Genomic DNA, 17,025 nt, shown 5'->3' on the forward strand with positions numbered 1-17,025 from the left:
CCCAAGCTTGGGAGACAAATGATACTTTGATTTCAGGCCACCATCTCCACTTTAGTACTTTCTTTCATACATTCACAGGGCTAAGAGGAATCCTGGAGATTATTCTGGTCCATCTGTCTCATTTAATAGAAGGAAGCCAAAGTTCAAAGACATTACAAGAGCTTCTTGACAGAGACAGTGTTAGAAAACAGATTCTGCCTCCACATCTTACTTCTTCTAAACTCAGGACTCAGAAAATAATATGTAATCACTTGATTTTTTCCTGAAAGTGTTGGTAAGGATTTTAGGGGATAGCTGGAGATGATCAGAGGCTCATAAGAGAAAGCGATAGAAAGGGCAACAAAAATAGTAAGCCAAGTGTTGAAAAGTCTCTTCCTGCCCAAATGGTATCTCATGACAGGTTCGCCTGGTTCCACAGAAGTACTGCAGAGTAAATGGGAAGTGTGTTTAAATTAAATTTGATGTCAAAACTGTTCAGACTCTCATGGCCCCTGGAGATCATCATGTAGATTATAAACTCCCAGACTGGAGATGCTTTAGTCCTAGATGAATTTTCAGCTGCCCTCCCTAACCTTCATCTTCTCCAGGAGAATTTAGAATATTTAAGGGAGTGCTTTTCCTACACGCCTGAAAGAGGCTTTGCCTACAATTCACCCCTTTCCCTTATTTCCGAAGGAACTCAGCTACTGGCTTTAAGAATCCATGTTACAAATTGGATCATTTCCTCTCCTTTCTTTCTTTGATTCCTGACTACTCACGGCCCCCCCACTCTTAGCCAGAAACATCATCTCCCTAAATCCTCATAGCATTTCATTAGGCTCTTTCAGAATTTATGTTACTTTTCCTTGGTCGGAGATGTATTTGAGTGCTTCTCTTTAACTCTTACTAAATTTTGCATTCGTGTAGGGCAGAGACCATCTATATTCTTCTTTGCACCTTGTCTTAAAGAGCTGACATGGTACTTTGCACACACAGAAGATACTTTTTTTTTTTTTCTGAGATACAGACAGCGTGAGCAGGGAAGGGTCAGAGAGAGAGGGAGACACAGAATCTGAAACAGGCTCCAGGCTCTGAGCTGTCAGCACAGAGCCCGATGCAGGGCTCGAACCCACGAACCGTGAGATCATGACCTGAGCTGAAGTCAGACGCTTAACCGACTGAGCCACCCAGGCACCCCCACAGAAGATACTTTTTAAAAAGATGTTAATCGTATATTGTAATTAACCAATTATTTAAAGAATAATAATAATAAACCAAAGTGGGCAAGTGGCATATTTAATTCCATCTCACATCTACTATGTAGAACCTGTTTAGAAGCAGAACTTGCAGCAAACAGTTTCTATATTTATTTCAACTCCTTATAGTTCACTTGTTCTTTGTTTTTGTTTGGTTTTGGTTTCTGAAATAACCCCCAAGAAGACACGTTGTTTCTGAAGGATACCAGCCATCACTTTGGAAACCAAGAAGGTAAGAGTTCATTTCAACCAGATTGGGAATGCAATTATTGAAATTAGCAAACTTTGTTTTACATATTTTCATTCTGACTGCACTCCTAAGCTGAAAGTGAGGAAATTGAAACCAATGGCTTAAGTATCCCTAATGGCAGATTTCAAAATATGCAGGTTTTACCAAAGGAAGACTCGTTCCCCAAATTTGCTCATTACACTAATCGGCATAAAATACAGTGCAGAATTTTGACGTTCAAGCTCCAGGTCGATATAGTTAGTTGGCCCAGAATGTAATGTTCATAGTGTCATGATTCAGTTTTCACACACAGGCTAACCCTGCTGTTCCTTGAGGACAGTCTACACCCTTAAATCCATCCAACTATGCCTTTCCTCACAAGTAATGCCGAGAGAAAAGAGATCAATTCAAACCTATACTAGTAAAAAGCCCTTTCCTTCCCACCCTTCTGCAAAATTTGTGTTTATTACAGACAATTCTAGATGAATTAGGACCAAGGAAACCAAAGTATAATTAAGTCAGGACCTCACCATTGTCGACAAGATATGGTGGCTGAGGAATTCCCATCAGGGGGATGAAAGAAAGTCAAGAGCAACATCAGGTGCACTGACAGCAAACCGAAAAAGGGGGAGCACTCAGCAGTTGGCAATGGAAATTAAGTGGACTGGAGTGGCTGTCTCAGTCAGAAGATCCCGAAAGACAGGAACAGAGCTGGTGGTTAAAGAGACCTGGCTGTGTAGGCATGTAAGCAGATAGAGCTTTTGAAACAGAGAAGATGCTAATTAGGGGACTTTGGGAGGGTAGCGTCCAGGAGCACCATGAGTCACGCCTAGAGAGTTTGAATCAGACCTAACAAGGGAAAGCTTATCAGCCAAGAATGAATACTTTTATCCTTGGGTCCCAGAACACGGCTGCATAAATATGGCGAGAAGATCTGACTTAGCAACCGCACGCACGGCAGAGGATTGAGGGGTTTTGCTTGACAGCAAGCGGTGAGTCAGCAGGGTGATAGGGCTGCCAGAAGGCATCGCCACCTCGGGCATTACACCTGGGTCAAGAGAGGTGAGGGCACAGGCTGATGGAGGATGACATGTGGTTTGGATGTCACGCTTGGAGAGATTAACAGGCGCCCGTTCACCATGACAGTGGAGATTCAGAAGCACATCACGGAGGAAGCAGATGAAGATGGAGCTGAGGCACAGAGAAGAGAATGCTGGGAAGAACAAAGAGAAGCATCACATGGGTTCATAGTTGTCTTGGGGGTGAAGGATTGCACTCCCCATGTTGTTACCAAGAGCTGGGATGAGATGAATCGTCCTAAAGTTACACCGAGCCGGATTTTCGTCTATAGCAAGAGGAATCTTGGGCCCCTGAAATCTGCCCAAAAGAAAAAGAGCTCCCTGACAGTGTTCAAGGAGGAGGGATAACACCTTTTCAAGAATATTGTTGACACAACTCATGCCTCATCTAGGTAGTAAAATTAGGAGGTCCCAGGTTCTGAGTCACAGTTAGAAAAGTGGCTAAGAGGAAAAACTCTACACCTTAACGTTGGTCGTGACTTGAAACAAGAGGAAAGTCTTGTTTCTCTGGGATGCCTAAAAACTGGTTTGCCCATGAGCTATTGAACTTGTCCCCCAATTTCAGGCTTGCTTCTTATGCACCGTCACACATTCTGTGATATCTATTTAACATCAGTACTGTTAATTCACTTAATATTTTTACTTACCTTGATTCGTTTATTTTCTTCTATTTTTTTTTTAATGTTTGTTTATTTTTGAGAGAGAGAAAACACAGGGGAGGGGCAGAGAGACATGGAGACAGGCTCTGAAACAGGCTCTGCACCAACAGCACAGAGCCCGATGCGGGGCTGAAACTCATGAACCTTGAGATCATGACCTGAGTCGAAGTCAGACACTTAACCAACTGAGCCACCCAGGCGTCCCTCCTTCGATTTGTTTTTTTTAGTCACCCTACCCTGTATGCTTGCTATGAACGTGTGGACCACCAGCTGAGACGTTTGTTAGATCTTCAGAATTTTGATCCCACCCCAGACCTGCTGAATCAGCTCACGCATTACAGTAGGAGGCTCCGGGTGGGTTCATCCGCACACTAACGTGTGAGAAACACACTGCCTTTTATCACTGGCATCAACACTCTAACTGGGAGGCATGTATCACCCTGTTTGATCCATTTTAATTTTCTTCACATTTTCCACAAAATATTATCTCTGCACACGAGAAGCATCTTCAAATCAGTGAAAGGAGGACTGTAGTATGGTGCATTTTTTTCTTTATTTCTGAAACATGAAATAACTTACCTCACAATTGATGACAATTAGGTCTTGATAAAATAATAGACTTAACAAACACATAATTATTAAGATTAAGAAATATCTGCTTTTGGTCATTTTGCACAGGACCGATGGGACCCTGCCATGGTTTTGGAAAGAGTGGTTTCAGGAAAGCAAAATAATGACTTAAGCTAATTAACGGTTCCCAAACATCGCTGGGTTCAAGGCTCTTGGGAAGAATTCAGGTTCCCCAGTCCCAGCCACAGGGATTCTGTTGCCGATGATTGACGTGGATCATTTCCCAGCATTTTGGGTACCACACTTAATGCAAAGTCATGCTTAATCATGTCAAGTCATACACCTCTTACCCCACAAGCTTCCCTCATCATGCCAGCCACTCTCAAGTGCAGCCTGTGGGTCTTCGGAAATTCCTAAGAACTTTTTGGGAGCAACATGAGATACAGACAATTTTCATAATAATGCCTAGATACTATTTGCCTTTGTTTTCACTGTGTTAACCTAATGATGCAAAAGGAAGGGTGTGTAAGACTTCCGATGCTTCATTACAAATCCAGGGATGGCACCAAACCGGACTAATAGAAAAAAAAAATTTTTATTAAAAAAGCCAGTTTTGGGGGCACCCGGGTGGCTCAGTCAGTTGAGCGTCCAACTTTGGCTCAGGTCATGATCTCACGGTGCATGAGGTTTCGTGAGTTCCAGCCCTGCACTAGGGCTCTCTGCTCTCAGCACAGAGCCTGCTTCAGATCCTCTGTCTCCCTCTCTCTCTCTCTGCCCTCTTCCGTGCTCACTTTCTCTCTCTCTCTCTCAACAATAAATAAAATATTTTAAAAATTCTTTAAAAACTGAATTTAAAAATAAAAGCCAGTTTTACTTAAAAATTACTTATAATTTCCAGCAGCAAAAAGTATTAATTTTAGCATATTTCAATTCTTGCATACATATATTTAGAATATTTTGTGTGCTGAAATTGTAGGTCTGCGTAAGGCACTCCCGCTGTGTACCACAGTTGGATGGTCATCTTGAGGAAAAGCACATGCACAGTTGCTTGAGTTGCAATGCGAACTAGCCACTAATTCACACAGCACCATCATTACTTGAAAAGAATGTGGTTTTTCAGAACTGGATATATGGCAGACGTGTTCTCAGAAAGGAATGAAGTGTGCTTATCATTTCAAAGAAAACACTGGCAGTATTTGTTACTAACGATATACGTGAGGTGGTTTTTATTTTTTTAGTGCTTTTATTTATTTTTGAGAGAGACAGAGCATAAGCGGGGAAGGGACAGAGCGGGAGGAAGACAGAATCTGAAGCAGGCTCCAGGCTCTGAGCTGTCAGCACAGAGACCAATGAGGGGATCGAACTCATGGACCTCGAGATCATGACCTGAGCCAAAGTTGTATGCTTAACTAAGCCACCCACACACCCCTATATATGAGCTTTCAAGCAAAAATTAGAATTTTGGAAAACTTTCATCTGCTACCACTAATGTGCAACTTCCTAATACTCGAAGAATTTTCTAATGAAACCAGTGCAGACATTGATGATTGTGATTGTTTAATATTCTGTAACAAAACGTGTCAACATTTGGAAGTTTCGTATAATTCAGGGAACCAGGATTTTCCAAGGGACTCAAGTATGATGTTCACAGGTGGGAAAAGATCCATTCAAGGTTCAAATACAGGGGGCACCAGTTAAGCGTCCGGCTCTTGATCTCAGCTCAAGTCATAATCTCAGTTTGTGAGTTCGAGCCCCACATCAGGCTCTTTGCTGACAGCTTGGAGCCTGGAGCCTGCTTCGGGTTCTGTGTCTCCTTCTCTCTCTGCTCCTCCCCTGCTCACACTCTGTCTCTGTCTCTCTCAAAAATAAATAAACATTTTTTTTAAAAGTTCAAATACAGACTAATGGATTATAACATAACAGAACACAAATTATTCCTGGATACAGTTTCAGGTTTTATTCCACACTGGAACTAGCCTTTAAGAAACTACCACTTGTCATGTTTTGGTATAATATCTAAGAATAATATTCACAATTATTTGAAAAGGCAGTGAAAATACTCTCTCCTTTTCCAAACTACGTAACCGTATAAGGCCAGATTTTCTGTATTTACTTTAACAAAAAATAAAACCAACAAACAAGGGGTGCTTGGATGGCTCAGTCGGTTAAGTGTCTGACTTCAGCTTGGGTCATGATCTCACAGTCATGGGTTCAAGCCCCGTGTTGGGCTCTGCTCACAGCTCAGAGCCTAGAGTCTGCTTCCAATTCTGTTTCCCTCCTTGCTCTCTCTGCCCCTCCCCTGCTCATACTCTGTCTCACTCTGTCTTTCAAAAATAAATAAATATGAAAAGCAAATTAAAAAAAAAACTTCCAGTAACAGACTGAGTACAGAAGGAGGCATGAAAATCCAGCTGTCTTTTATTCAGCAGACATTAAAGAAAGCTGCAAAAATAAGAAACAGTGCTATTCTTCACACTAATTTATCTTCATTCTGGAAAATGTAGTCATTTTCATAAAAATGTATTATTTATGCTAACAGGTAATGGATTGGATATTAATTTTATTTTATTTATTGTTTAAATTTATTTTGAGAGAGGAGGGAGGGGCGGAGAGAGAAGGAGAGAGAATTCTAAGGAAGTTCCACACTGCCAACACAGAGCCCAACGCGGGGCTCAAACCCACAAACCATGAGATCATGACCTGAGCTGAGATCAAGAGTCAGACGCTTAACCGACTGAGCCACCCAGGCGTCCCTAACCGTAATTTTAAACGAATTAATAAATATTTTTAGATGCTCTCCATTTTAATCTCTGATGTCCAGTCTCCTCTGAAAATCTAACCGCCATGGTTCATGGCCAAAGTAAAATTAAGATGCAGCTTTAGCCGAATAAGGTCCAGAGGGAAGCAGATGATTCTCTGTGTGTAGGAATAAAACCCCGCGGCAGCACCAGGAGGAATCATAAAACAACAGTTACCAATGAAGAGCGATTTCATAATGGGTAAGCGGGGGGGGGCTGACTTCCAAGAGAGAACCGTAAACAGTTCAACTCTCCTGCTTTTAATGGAAACATAAAATGCCTTATTAAAAAAATAAGAACTTTTCTTAAGAGAGCTATGGGGATATGTGTATATAACTTCACTCTATAATCAGCTACAGGAGAAAAAGTGGGAGGGAAAGGGAAGATAGGTAACTTGGGGCAAAGAAGTGGAGAGGCCCCAGGGGGTCATAATCCAAAGGGGGCATGACAAGCAGGTACAGATGCAGAAAAGGAATCTGAGAGCCACACCACCGGAAGGGACCTTAGAAATGAGCTAGGCTTGTGACTTCATTTTAAGTGGAAATAGAGGGGCGCCTGAGTGGCTCCGCCGGTTAAGCGTCCGACTTCGGCTCAGGTCACAATCTCACAGTTCGTGAGTTCGAGCCCCGTGTCGGGCTCTGTGCTGCCAGCTCGGAGCCTGGAGCCGGCTTCAGAGTCTGTGTCTCCATCTCTCTCTGCCCCTCCCCAACTCTTACCCTGCTCCCCACCCCCCCCAAAATAAATAAACATTTAAAACTTTTAATGCAGCCTCGCATTCTGTGTCTGGAGTGGGTCTGGAGTCTGCATTTCCAACACACCCCTGGGTGGTGCAATTATAACAGGTTCAAGGACCACATTTGTAAGAAGGCTTGAGGCCAGCACTTCTCAGATGTGGCCCCTGGACCAGTAGTGTCAGCATCACCTTGGAACTTGCTAGGAATGCAAAATCTCAGCTCCCCCCAACCCCCTGCCCTCCTGCCAGACCTACTGAATCAAGACCCCAGGGTTGGGGCCCAGACCTCTGTGTTTTAACAAGCTCTCCAGGTAACTTGGTGCACATTGAGATGTAAAACCACTGCATTTGGCTATAATGCTTCCCATCAGTCTGCCACCTAGAATGTTCTAAGCGAGCATGGCAAGACTCTGTGTTCAAGTCATTACTTTTCATTGGGCTGTCTGAAACTTATACTAGGAATTATCGACATCCCAATCATTCTTTCAGGTGCCCATAAGATTTGGAGATGACACTGAGATCACAGGGCTCAAACATGATGCGTAATTAAGGAAGTGTTTCCAAAGTCCTCCCTTGTTCGGCTCACCTTTGTTGGGCTCACTCTGGTTGGTTCAGACTTCCTTCCAAGCATGGGGTTGAACTAAGAGATGTCCCCCAAAATCAGCACCCAGGGATGAAAACAGCCCCTCAACCATTTCTCTTAGGTTACAGTCTCTCCTTTAGTTCATTGCCACTTGCCCGCGCTAAGCCCCTAGACCTGGTTCTAGATTCCTCATGACCTAGATTAATCCCAGGAGCTTTTGATCTGGCCACCCTGTCTGGATGAAAATAGCAGGGCGGGGCCCTTCAGACTCAGGAGCCACCCATGCCCCAGACTCAGCCATCTCCCTGGTCTTCCCAGCCCCACTGCAGTCATGAGTTCTGATGCCGAGATGGCCATTTTTGGAGAGGCAGCTCCCTACCTGCGGAAGCCAGAGAAGGAGAGAATCGAGGCACAAAACCGCCCATTTGATTCTAAGAAAGCCTGCTTTGCAGTGGACGATAAGGAAATGTACGTGAAAGGTATGATCCAGAGCAGGGAAAATGACAAAGTCACGGTCAAGACCCTGGATGACCGGGTAAGTGTTGATCTCAGACGTCCTTGAAAATGTGGGCATCCTCAGGCACCTTTGGCGTGGAATATTAGAAATCGCATGCTAGTCCCTAGCGATCTGAAGATAGAACATAACTTATGTTTATCTATCCCGTAGTGAAGTGACATTTGCAACGACCTTCATTCCTGCTTCTTTCGTTTTTCCAGGACGTGGGCTCTGAGAGTTTTTGTGATGGTTGCTTTGGAGAAAGGGGAAGGTTGGGGTAGCAGAGGTCAGACCATTTAAGGGAAAGATTGGGCCTGGTGGTTGCTGAGTAGGCCAGGCAAACATCATTCCCTAGGCCGCAGAGTGACTTACAGAAGAAACACTGGACGTGATGCCTAGCTTACTGTAGAGAATTACCGGGCATCATTCAGTTCAGTGTTCACTGGACGCCCACCACATCTGGCGTCTGTCACTTTGTAAATAGAAGCAAATCTCACAACCTGCCTTCCCAAAGTTTACCATCTAGGGTAGGAATCAAGATGTGACTGGCAGGTATGACTCTCAGTTCACAAACTCAGGCATATGAGGCAGATCTTTATTTTATTTATTGTTTGTTGATTGAACTTAACCTCTGACTTCAGCCTCTTTTCACTGAGCTGGGAATAAATCTTCTTAAGTCATTCCCAGGGGCCCCTCCTATGATTGAGCCTAGTTTTTGGAACCTTAAGCAGTGACACGCTGAGGATCTCACTGCCTCCCTGAACGATTTGCTAAGAAACAAGTGCCAGTATCTAAAGGTTCAGGATGCACAGACTTTTCCAGCTCCCCTTATACTGTCTTGGGTATCTCTTTAGAACAGAGCAGTGGGGCAAATGAGTCTCCCTTCCTCAAGAGATTTGGCCCATACCAACAAATCCCCACCTTTTTGTCTTTTCACTAAAACCCTCAAAGCTTTTCTAAGTACTTAGGCTTTGGGAAACCAGAAGCCAGAGAGCTTTATAGGCTTTTGCTCTTTTCTTCCCTATTTTCTACCTCTCCTGAGTAACGGAGTGCAAAGTTAGCTGTATGCTCAAATGGAGAAAATGCACCGAAGGGAAATTAAGTAACAGTCTCAGAAATATATAGTTTAACCACGGACCATGGTGTAAATGTATTAGAGCAGAGCTGCAAGGAATGATGGAAGCCTAGAAAAGATGAGGAAACAAGAAACAGATCACAAGAGAGGTGTTCCTTGAGCTAAACCTTGAGGGTTTCTGAACATAATTTCAATGAAGGTATTTGAGACCAAGGAACCCATGTACTCCGTACAGCAGGGTACTGAGGTGGAAATGCACAGAATACATTGGAATACTTCTTTCCAGCCTTTGTCTCATATCAGCACTCACAGCAGATGGGTTAAAAAGAGGCTACTTGCCGTGGCCTTGGCCTTCCTGAGTCCCAATTCGACCCTAAGGGCTGAATGGCTCTATTGCTGTGCATACCTGTGACTCATTCCCAGCACACGGGACGACATGCTGACAGGGGGCATCAGACCAGAACTGGTTATGCAGTTTGACCAGAATCAAGGATAGTTATTCGTGGTAATGGGGTAATGACACTGCAGTATCTCACTACTTCCCCCACACCAAGTAGAGTGGGGGTACAGGTCATCGGCTCTCCTACTCATCACGTGCTTTTTTCCCTAAACCCCCAGACACTCACCCTGAACAGTGACCAAGTCTTCCCCATGAACCCTCCCAAATTTGACAAGATCGAGGACATGGCCATGATGACGCACCTGCACGAGCCTGCCGTGCTGTACAACCTCAAAGAGCGTTACACAGCCTGGATGATCTACGTGAGTGCCCTGTGGCATCTCCTTATTCTGCCCCTCTCTCCGGGTAGAGACCAGATCCACACGCTGTCTTTTCTGGATTTCTCAGACCTACTCGGGCCTCTTCTGCGTCACCGTCAACCCCTACAAGTGGCTGCCGGTGTACAACCCCGAGGTGGTGGCCGCCTACCGAGGCAAGAAGCGCCAGGAGGCCCCGCCCCACATCTTCTCCATCTCCGACAACGCCTATCAGTTCATGCTGACGGGTGAGTGATTTCTTCAATCCATATTTTTTGCAAATAGTTTTTAGTTCCTTATTCAAACCCTTTAACTGGACTGGTTCTTAGCTACCTATTCAAGCCCTTCGATCACCTGGATGGGACGATGGTCAAAGTGACCTTGGGAGACTCTGATGACTTCGTGATAATTTCACAGTGTCTTCCATTAGCAGCCATGGTGCCTAGGCCGGTGCCGATGACTGACGCCGCGCTGCGCACATGCTTATTTGGGGGAACACAGAACACAGGGAGATATCCTGTCCCTACCTCCAAAGAACCCCCTAACATGAACATGCGTAGAAGAGACTATTAGTGGCCACTAGAATGCAAAGTTGGAGAAATGGGCATAGCAATGTCTCTGCACTGTCTTCCTCCCCAGATTCAGGCTCCTCTCTCTCTCCTCTAAATTTCCAGGAGGGTACAGGACATAGAGATGTGGCTATACCATCATGCCATCATGTTTTTCTGTCACTTTGACCTGTGCCACTTTCACCTGACTCAATTTGGTGCAGACTTAAAAAGTAGAAGCAAGCCTCTGAGATCTGAAGACCCTGAAAGTCATCTCCTAGACCTCATGTTGTCCAAACCTCAGCCCTTCCTCTCTCACACTCAGTCCTAGACATTACTGCACACTTCATATCTGTCTGCAAATCAACTGAAGTTACATCTGTTAAAAAGAAGATCGATAGCACTATTTTTTTTTTATTTGGGGCTGTAGGGTTTTTTAAAAAATGTTTTAATGTTTATTCAATTTTGAGAGAGGAACAGAGAGAGAGAGTATGAGCAAGGAAAGGACAGAGAGAGAGGGAGACCAGAATCCGAAGACAGGCTCCAGGCTCTGAGGTGTCAGCACAGAGCCCAACACGGGGCTTGAACCCACGACCTGTGAGATCATGACCTGAGCCAAAGTCAGACACTCAACAGCCTGAGCCACCCAGGCACCCCTTATTTATTTACTTTGAGAGAGAGAGAGAGAGATACTCTTAAGAGTGTGGATTCTACTGAGTGTGGAATCTGACTCAGGACTCAAAGCCACAAACCATGAGATGATGACCTGAGATGAAATCAGAAGTCAGACATTTAACCGACGGGGCCCCCCGAGTGCCCCCAATAGCACTATTTGTATGAGTTTCTAGGGCTGCTGTGGCAAAATACCGTAGAACGGGCTGGCTTACACACCAGAAATTATTGTCTCAAAGTCTTGAGGTGGGAAATCCCAGGCTGGGGTATCAGCGTGGTTGGCTCCTTCCAAGGACAGAGACAGTATCCGTCCCCTGCCTCTCTTGCAGTTCCTGGAGGTTTCCTGGCTGTCTTTGGGGTTCCTTGGCTTGTAGAAGCATCACTCTGCTCATACATCTGCCTTCACATGGTGTTCTCCCTGAGTGGATGATAAGGACCTCAATCGTATTGGATTAGGGTCCCACCCACTCCAGTGCGACCTCATCTTCACTAATAGCTCCTACAAAGACCCAGTTTTCAGATAAGGTCATATTCTGAGGTCCTGGGGGTAAGGATCTCAACACAGCCATTTGCAGGGGACACAACTCAACTCATAAACGACTATAAACAGGAAACCGTGATGGCTTTCCGCGAGTACAGAGCAAAGGTAAAAGAAAATCTCAGTGACAACCAGTGTCCGTAGACTCTAATGAGAAGCCGTGCCTTCCCACAAACCCTGAGTCTGAGACTTGTTCTTTGCTGAGAAATTGCCAGCAAGCAAGGAGTTAAAGACCTGTGACTACATAACTTCCACACTGTGGGGTTCACGGTTCGCTGGCCCTGCTGACCGAGGCCCCGCATCTGGGAAATCTGCACAGACTGTCTCGAGGGGGATCGGACGCGCCCCGGCGCCCCACTGCTAGCCCGCGGCCGAGCCACGTGAGCCCCCGCCACCCCCAGCGTTGCCCTGCTCGTTTGCATTCCAGCATTTGCTGTTTCTTTATTTCCTTTTCTTCCCTCTGCATTTCCAGATCGAGACAATCAGTCCATCCTCATCACGTGAGTAACCTGTGTTTGCACCACGAGGACTTGGGAGCCAGAGCCGCCCCTTCCCACTCCTCTGTCTCATGTACTTTTAAATCCGGCAGCGGAGAATCCGGGGCGGGGAAGACGGTGAACACCAAGCGCGTCATCCAGTACTTTGCAACAATTGCGGTCACTGGAGACAAAAAGAAGGAGCAGCAGCCGGGCAAGATGCAGGCAAGCAGCTCTCCCCGTCAGCAGGTTTGCTGGCATAAGCTGTGCTTAAAGAGTGGGTGAGCACCAAGTATAGGCACCGCCTGGGGTCTGGTCCTAAGGGTGCCTTGTGGGGCAGGGCAGGACGTGGCTCCACCTGGTGGATGTGGGTGGTAGCACCGGCTCCATCTGTAAAAGCCAGGGACCCTTGAGCAACTCCACTCTTCTCCAGGAGGGATAGGTGAGGCCAGCGGGCTCTCAAAACACAGGTGAGCGCACATGAGAGTCACCAGGAGGGCTTTGAGAACTACTATTTCTATTGTATGATCTCGTGGGTCACTTTAATTGCTCAATTCCATTTGCACTTCTGAATCCAAATCTCTCTATTAGTTGAGTCCCGATGCATGCAGTGGCGGGTATATGCATTCTACAAATCCACGCTTTATAATGAAGTGTTATCAGATAAGAGAGGCAGTCTGAAAAACCAAGATGAAGCCTGGAATCTGGTGTGACCAGAGTCCTGTTGATGCTGTATGATCAGACCGTCTCCTGGACGGGATCTGGAAGCCTCCCCGAGGTGGTAGGAGCAGAGCTGTGGGTTCCTTCTCACATCTGCACTGGCCACCGGGCTGGTCCACATCTCTCCTTGGACCCTACCCAGAGCATACACACTTTCAAGTCACCAGGGGGCTCCTTCAGGGGACAATCCAAAGTCCTCCCTTTGTCTCTTCTTGTTTATTATTAGGGGACCCTGGAAGATCAAATCATCCAGGCCAACCCCCTGCTGGAGGCCTTTGGAAACGCCAAGACCGTGAGGAACGACAACTCCTCGAGATTTGTAAGACCCGGTCCAATTTTCCACTACCCCTCACCCCGGAACCAAACCCTCTCCTCAAATGCTGGATGTTAAAAAATGCCACATAAACTAGAATATAGCCAGCCCTATTCTACCCTCACGTGACTCAGATCCCCCTGCCCCGCTGGGGTATTCTGGTACACTCAAGAATGCGTTGGCTCATTCTCAGCAGAGGGAGGATTGAACTGTCCTTTCCTAACCAGACCACAACCCCTCAGAGCATCCTGAAGTTACAGCGATTCAAATTCCACAAGTAGAGAGCAATTCTTTTATGCTAAAATTGGCCTCTCAAGGTGGAGACATCTTTTTAGGAGCAGGGTGCAGAGGGAGAGAGAGAACCTTAAGCAGGCTCCACGCTCAGCATAGAGCCTGACGCGGGGCTCGATCCCCCAAACTGTGAGATCATGACCTGAGCCGATACCAAGAGTCAGATGCTTAACCTACTGAGCCACCCGGGCACCCCTTGAGGTAGAAACATTTTAAAGTGCTGAAGTCCATTCAACAAATTGTTGGCTTATTAGCCACGCAAACCTTAGTGTGAGTTAAGTGAGCAGCTTTGAATCCCTCCAAGTCAGAAGGCATTGGGAAAAGGTAAAGTGCTGGGAAGGCAGGAGAGCTCAAAACCTGGGAATAAGTTGATGTTGAAGGTACTGAAGGATATGTTCCATCCTTCAACATTTCACTTAAGATTAGCTCAGCCAAAGAGGCACGGACTTCCTCCATCAGCAAATAAACAACCAGTCCTCTACCTAATCTCACTGTACCACAAGGTGAGCAAATACCACGAGGTGAAGCCCTCACATATGCCTGTAGTTGCAAAAGTACATCAGGACTTCACACATCTCAGGAGCAGGATAATCTCAAGCTTGTATTCTGTTCTTACTTCTCAAAGATAACATGGTCACCAATGAGAAAGTAGATGTAGCCGTCAAGGACTGTGGCTGTGAGCCCTGAGCTACCTTTCTTTCTTTCCCTGGGCCCTCTGTGCATTGCCCATTTGCACATGTCTTCCCAGGGCATAACTAAAAACTCCTGCTTGTAGGGGATCTGGGTGCATGTTACACAGCAGAGATATAGTACATAAACTGGCACCAAGTCACTTTTCACGCTAACCTGGTGCCAGGAGGAAGACAATGCCCTTAGATACTCCCTATGGCCACTCCTGTTTACTAAGTCTTTAGACTTTTTCTCTTAGCCCTGACCCAGAAGTCACGATCACCCTGGTTATTTTGTCTACCTTCTACCCACCCACCAAACATCTACAGGCTAAAACTTCCATCATCTCCCACCGAGCAGCGAACAATATGGAAGACCAACACCTATGTCCACTGACCCTACACCAACTCTTCTCAAGCTTCATTCAGAAAATATATCGGGGCACCCGGGTGGTTCAGTCAGTTAAGCATCCGATTCTCGGTATTGGCTCAGGTCACGATCTCACGGTTCGTGGGATTGAGCTCCACATCGGGCTCTGCGCTGATAGCGTGGAGCCCACTTGGGACTCTCTCTCTCCCTCTCTCTCTCAAAATAAATAAATAAGCTCAAAAAAAGAAGACAATATTGAGAATATTACTGAGTAATGACTACATTCCTGACTATGGGTGAATAAGCAAGGCAACATTTTTGCCCGCAAATTTGCTCATGGAGTGGTAGAGCCCAATCGCTCATAAAATTTCACCTCTTGCTTCCCTTCCAAAGGGGAAGAACTCAGACTCTGAATGTGTATTTGAGGAGCCAGAGAGCCTGACGTGAGCTGGGAGCTAGGTTTGCCTGTAGTAAGCAGTGAGGGAAACCAAAGGAAGAAACCTCAGAAGGGAAAAAGGTCAGCAAGATAGTGAGTCCAGAGAGTCCCATCAAAGATGTCATGAAGTGTTTGGGAACCCGGGTACCAGAGAGCAGGTTAAAAACCAAGGGGACAGTCTAGAGTGAAGTGGTCTCAAGCAGAAGTTGGAGGGGCCGCTGCAGGTGTCCTCAGAGCTGGAGGAACAGAGCCAGATGCTTTGGGTAGAACTAGCTGAGTCTGGGCGGACCCAGCATGGGGACACTGGATGCCGGGCAGACAGAGAAGAGAAAAGTCCTCTGCATCTGTCATCACTGTCTCCGTGAGCCTACACTTCCCAGCTGTGGCTGGGAAGTAGCGCCTAGTGAAGGCCAGTCACAGTACCGTATAAATGAAATAACCGTGACGTTTGTCCACCTGCCGTTGGACAGGGCAAATTCATTCGGATTCATTTCGGAGCCACGGGAAAGCTGGCATCTGCGGACATTGAAACCTGTGAGTCAGGGGCACCCCATCGGGCACCGCCGGATTTGACCACAGAGGCATCTCCCGGGAACCTGAAATCACATGATTTCCTGTTGCCTTAGATCTCTTAGAAAAATCCAGAGTGACATTTCAGTTGTCCAGTGAGAGGAGCTATCACATTTTTTACCAAATCATGTCAAACAAGAAGCCAGAACTAATCGGTAAGCGCTCAGAGGTTCCTGCTCTCATCTTCCAAATCAGTCACGTTGGAAAAACACCCAGCATACAGGGTGCGCGAGATGCTGACGGGACCTCCTTCGTGTTTCGCAGACTTGCTTCTCATTTCAACCAATCCCTTTGACTTCCCCTTCGTGAGCCAAGGAGAGGTCACCGTGGCCAGCATCGACGACAGTGAAGAGCTTCTGGCGACTGATGTAAGCATCTTCTTTCCTCGCTTCCTCCTTTCTTTCAGCGTGGAATTCCTGAGCTTGTGAGCAGAGAGGCATCCTAGCAATCGAACGAGAAGCGGGGCCCCGGGGATGCTAGGCGATCAGACCCAAGATCTCAGAGATTGAGATGTCACGACAATTCATCCAGGTTACACCCCTACCCACCCAGCACCACCTCAGAAGATCCTGTGGGGGATCCGGAATGTGCTCCCAAATAGGACCTCCACTCCATTCTCCAGCACTTGAGTAGATTTTTGCACGTATAAGGTTTTGAAAGGTTTTCTCAGGTTACAAAATCATCTGCACGGTTCTTTAAGAAAAAGTTTTAAGACACAGCCAAGTGTGAAGCAGGAAAAACAGCCCAGTCTGCAGCAGACACTCCACTCCTGAGGCTACCTGCCTGCTCAGACTCACGTTCAACTCCCACATCCTTAGTGCACCCATCAGCCCCTCCCCTCCCCCCACCCCTGGCCGTTAGCTTTGGGAAGCGTTTCCAAGGTTAATAACTAGAATAATAATAACTAAGTGCATTGAGCACTTCCATGAGCTAGAAACTGAGATAAGGGCTTTGTCCGCACTATCTTGTTTACACCCCCCACCCCAAGAACCTGATATAGATATGACTATTACCTCCGATTCACAAAGGCGGAAGGGAGTCTTAGGGAAAAAAACCACACAATTTGCTCATAAATGTCAGACTGTTTGAAGTCAGATCTGCCCAACCCCAGGACTTGCATCTTTTTTAATTAATTGCATTTTTAACGGACGGACATCATCTCTGGGCAATCCGTCTCCACCACTGTCGACTCTGCCATCACAGGAGCCAC

At 46.2% G+C, this 17,025-nt stretch overlaps 1 protein-coding gene across 1 annotated transcript in view; it reads left to right on the top strand.

The window, feature by feature from the left end:
- The window catches only part of LOC120231459 (myosin-13-like), a 63,880-nt gene that overhangs the window by 3,807 nt on the left and 43,048 nt on the right, over positions 1-17,025 (top strand). Inside the window, 9 exon segments of the mRNA XM_039231631.1 lie at positions 8,205-8,421; positions 10,076-10,219; positions 10,305-10,461; positions 12,444-12,471; positions 12,561-12,672; positions 13,394-13,486; positions 15,716-15,779; positions 15,872-15,970; positions 16,080-16,183. Coding sequence (XP_039087562.1) covers positions 8,218-8,421; positions 10,076-10,219; positions 10,305-10,461; positions 12,444-12,471; positions 12,561-12,672; positions 13,394-13,486; positions 15,716-15,779; positions 15,872-15,970; positions 16,080-16,183 — 1,005 coding nt within the window. The 5' untranslated portion in view covers positions 8,205-8,217.

The sequence above is a fragment of the Hyaena hyaena genome, unplaced genomic scaffold (assembly GCF_003009895.1).
Source record: "Hyaena hyaena isolate Hyena2069 unplaced genomic scaffold, ASM300989v1 scaffold_58, whole genome shotgun sequence".
Taxonomy (NCBI): domain Eukaryota; kingdom Metazoa; phylum Chordata; class Mammalia; order Carnivora; family Hyaenidae; genus Hyaena; species Hyaena hyaena.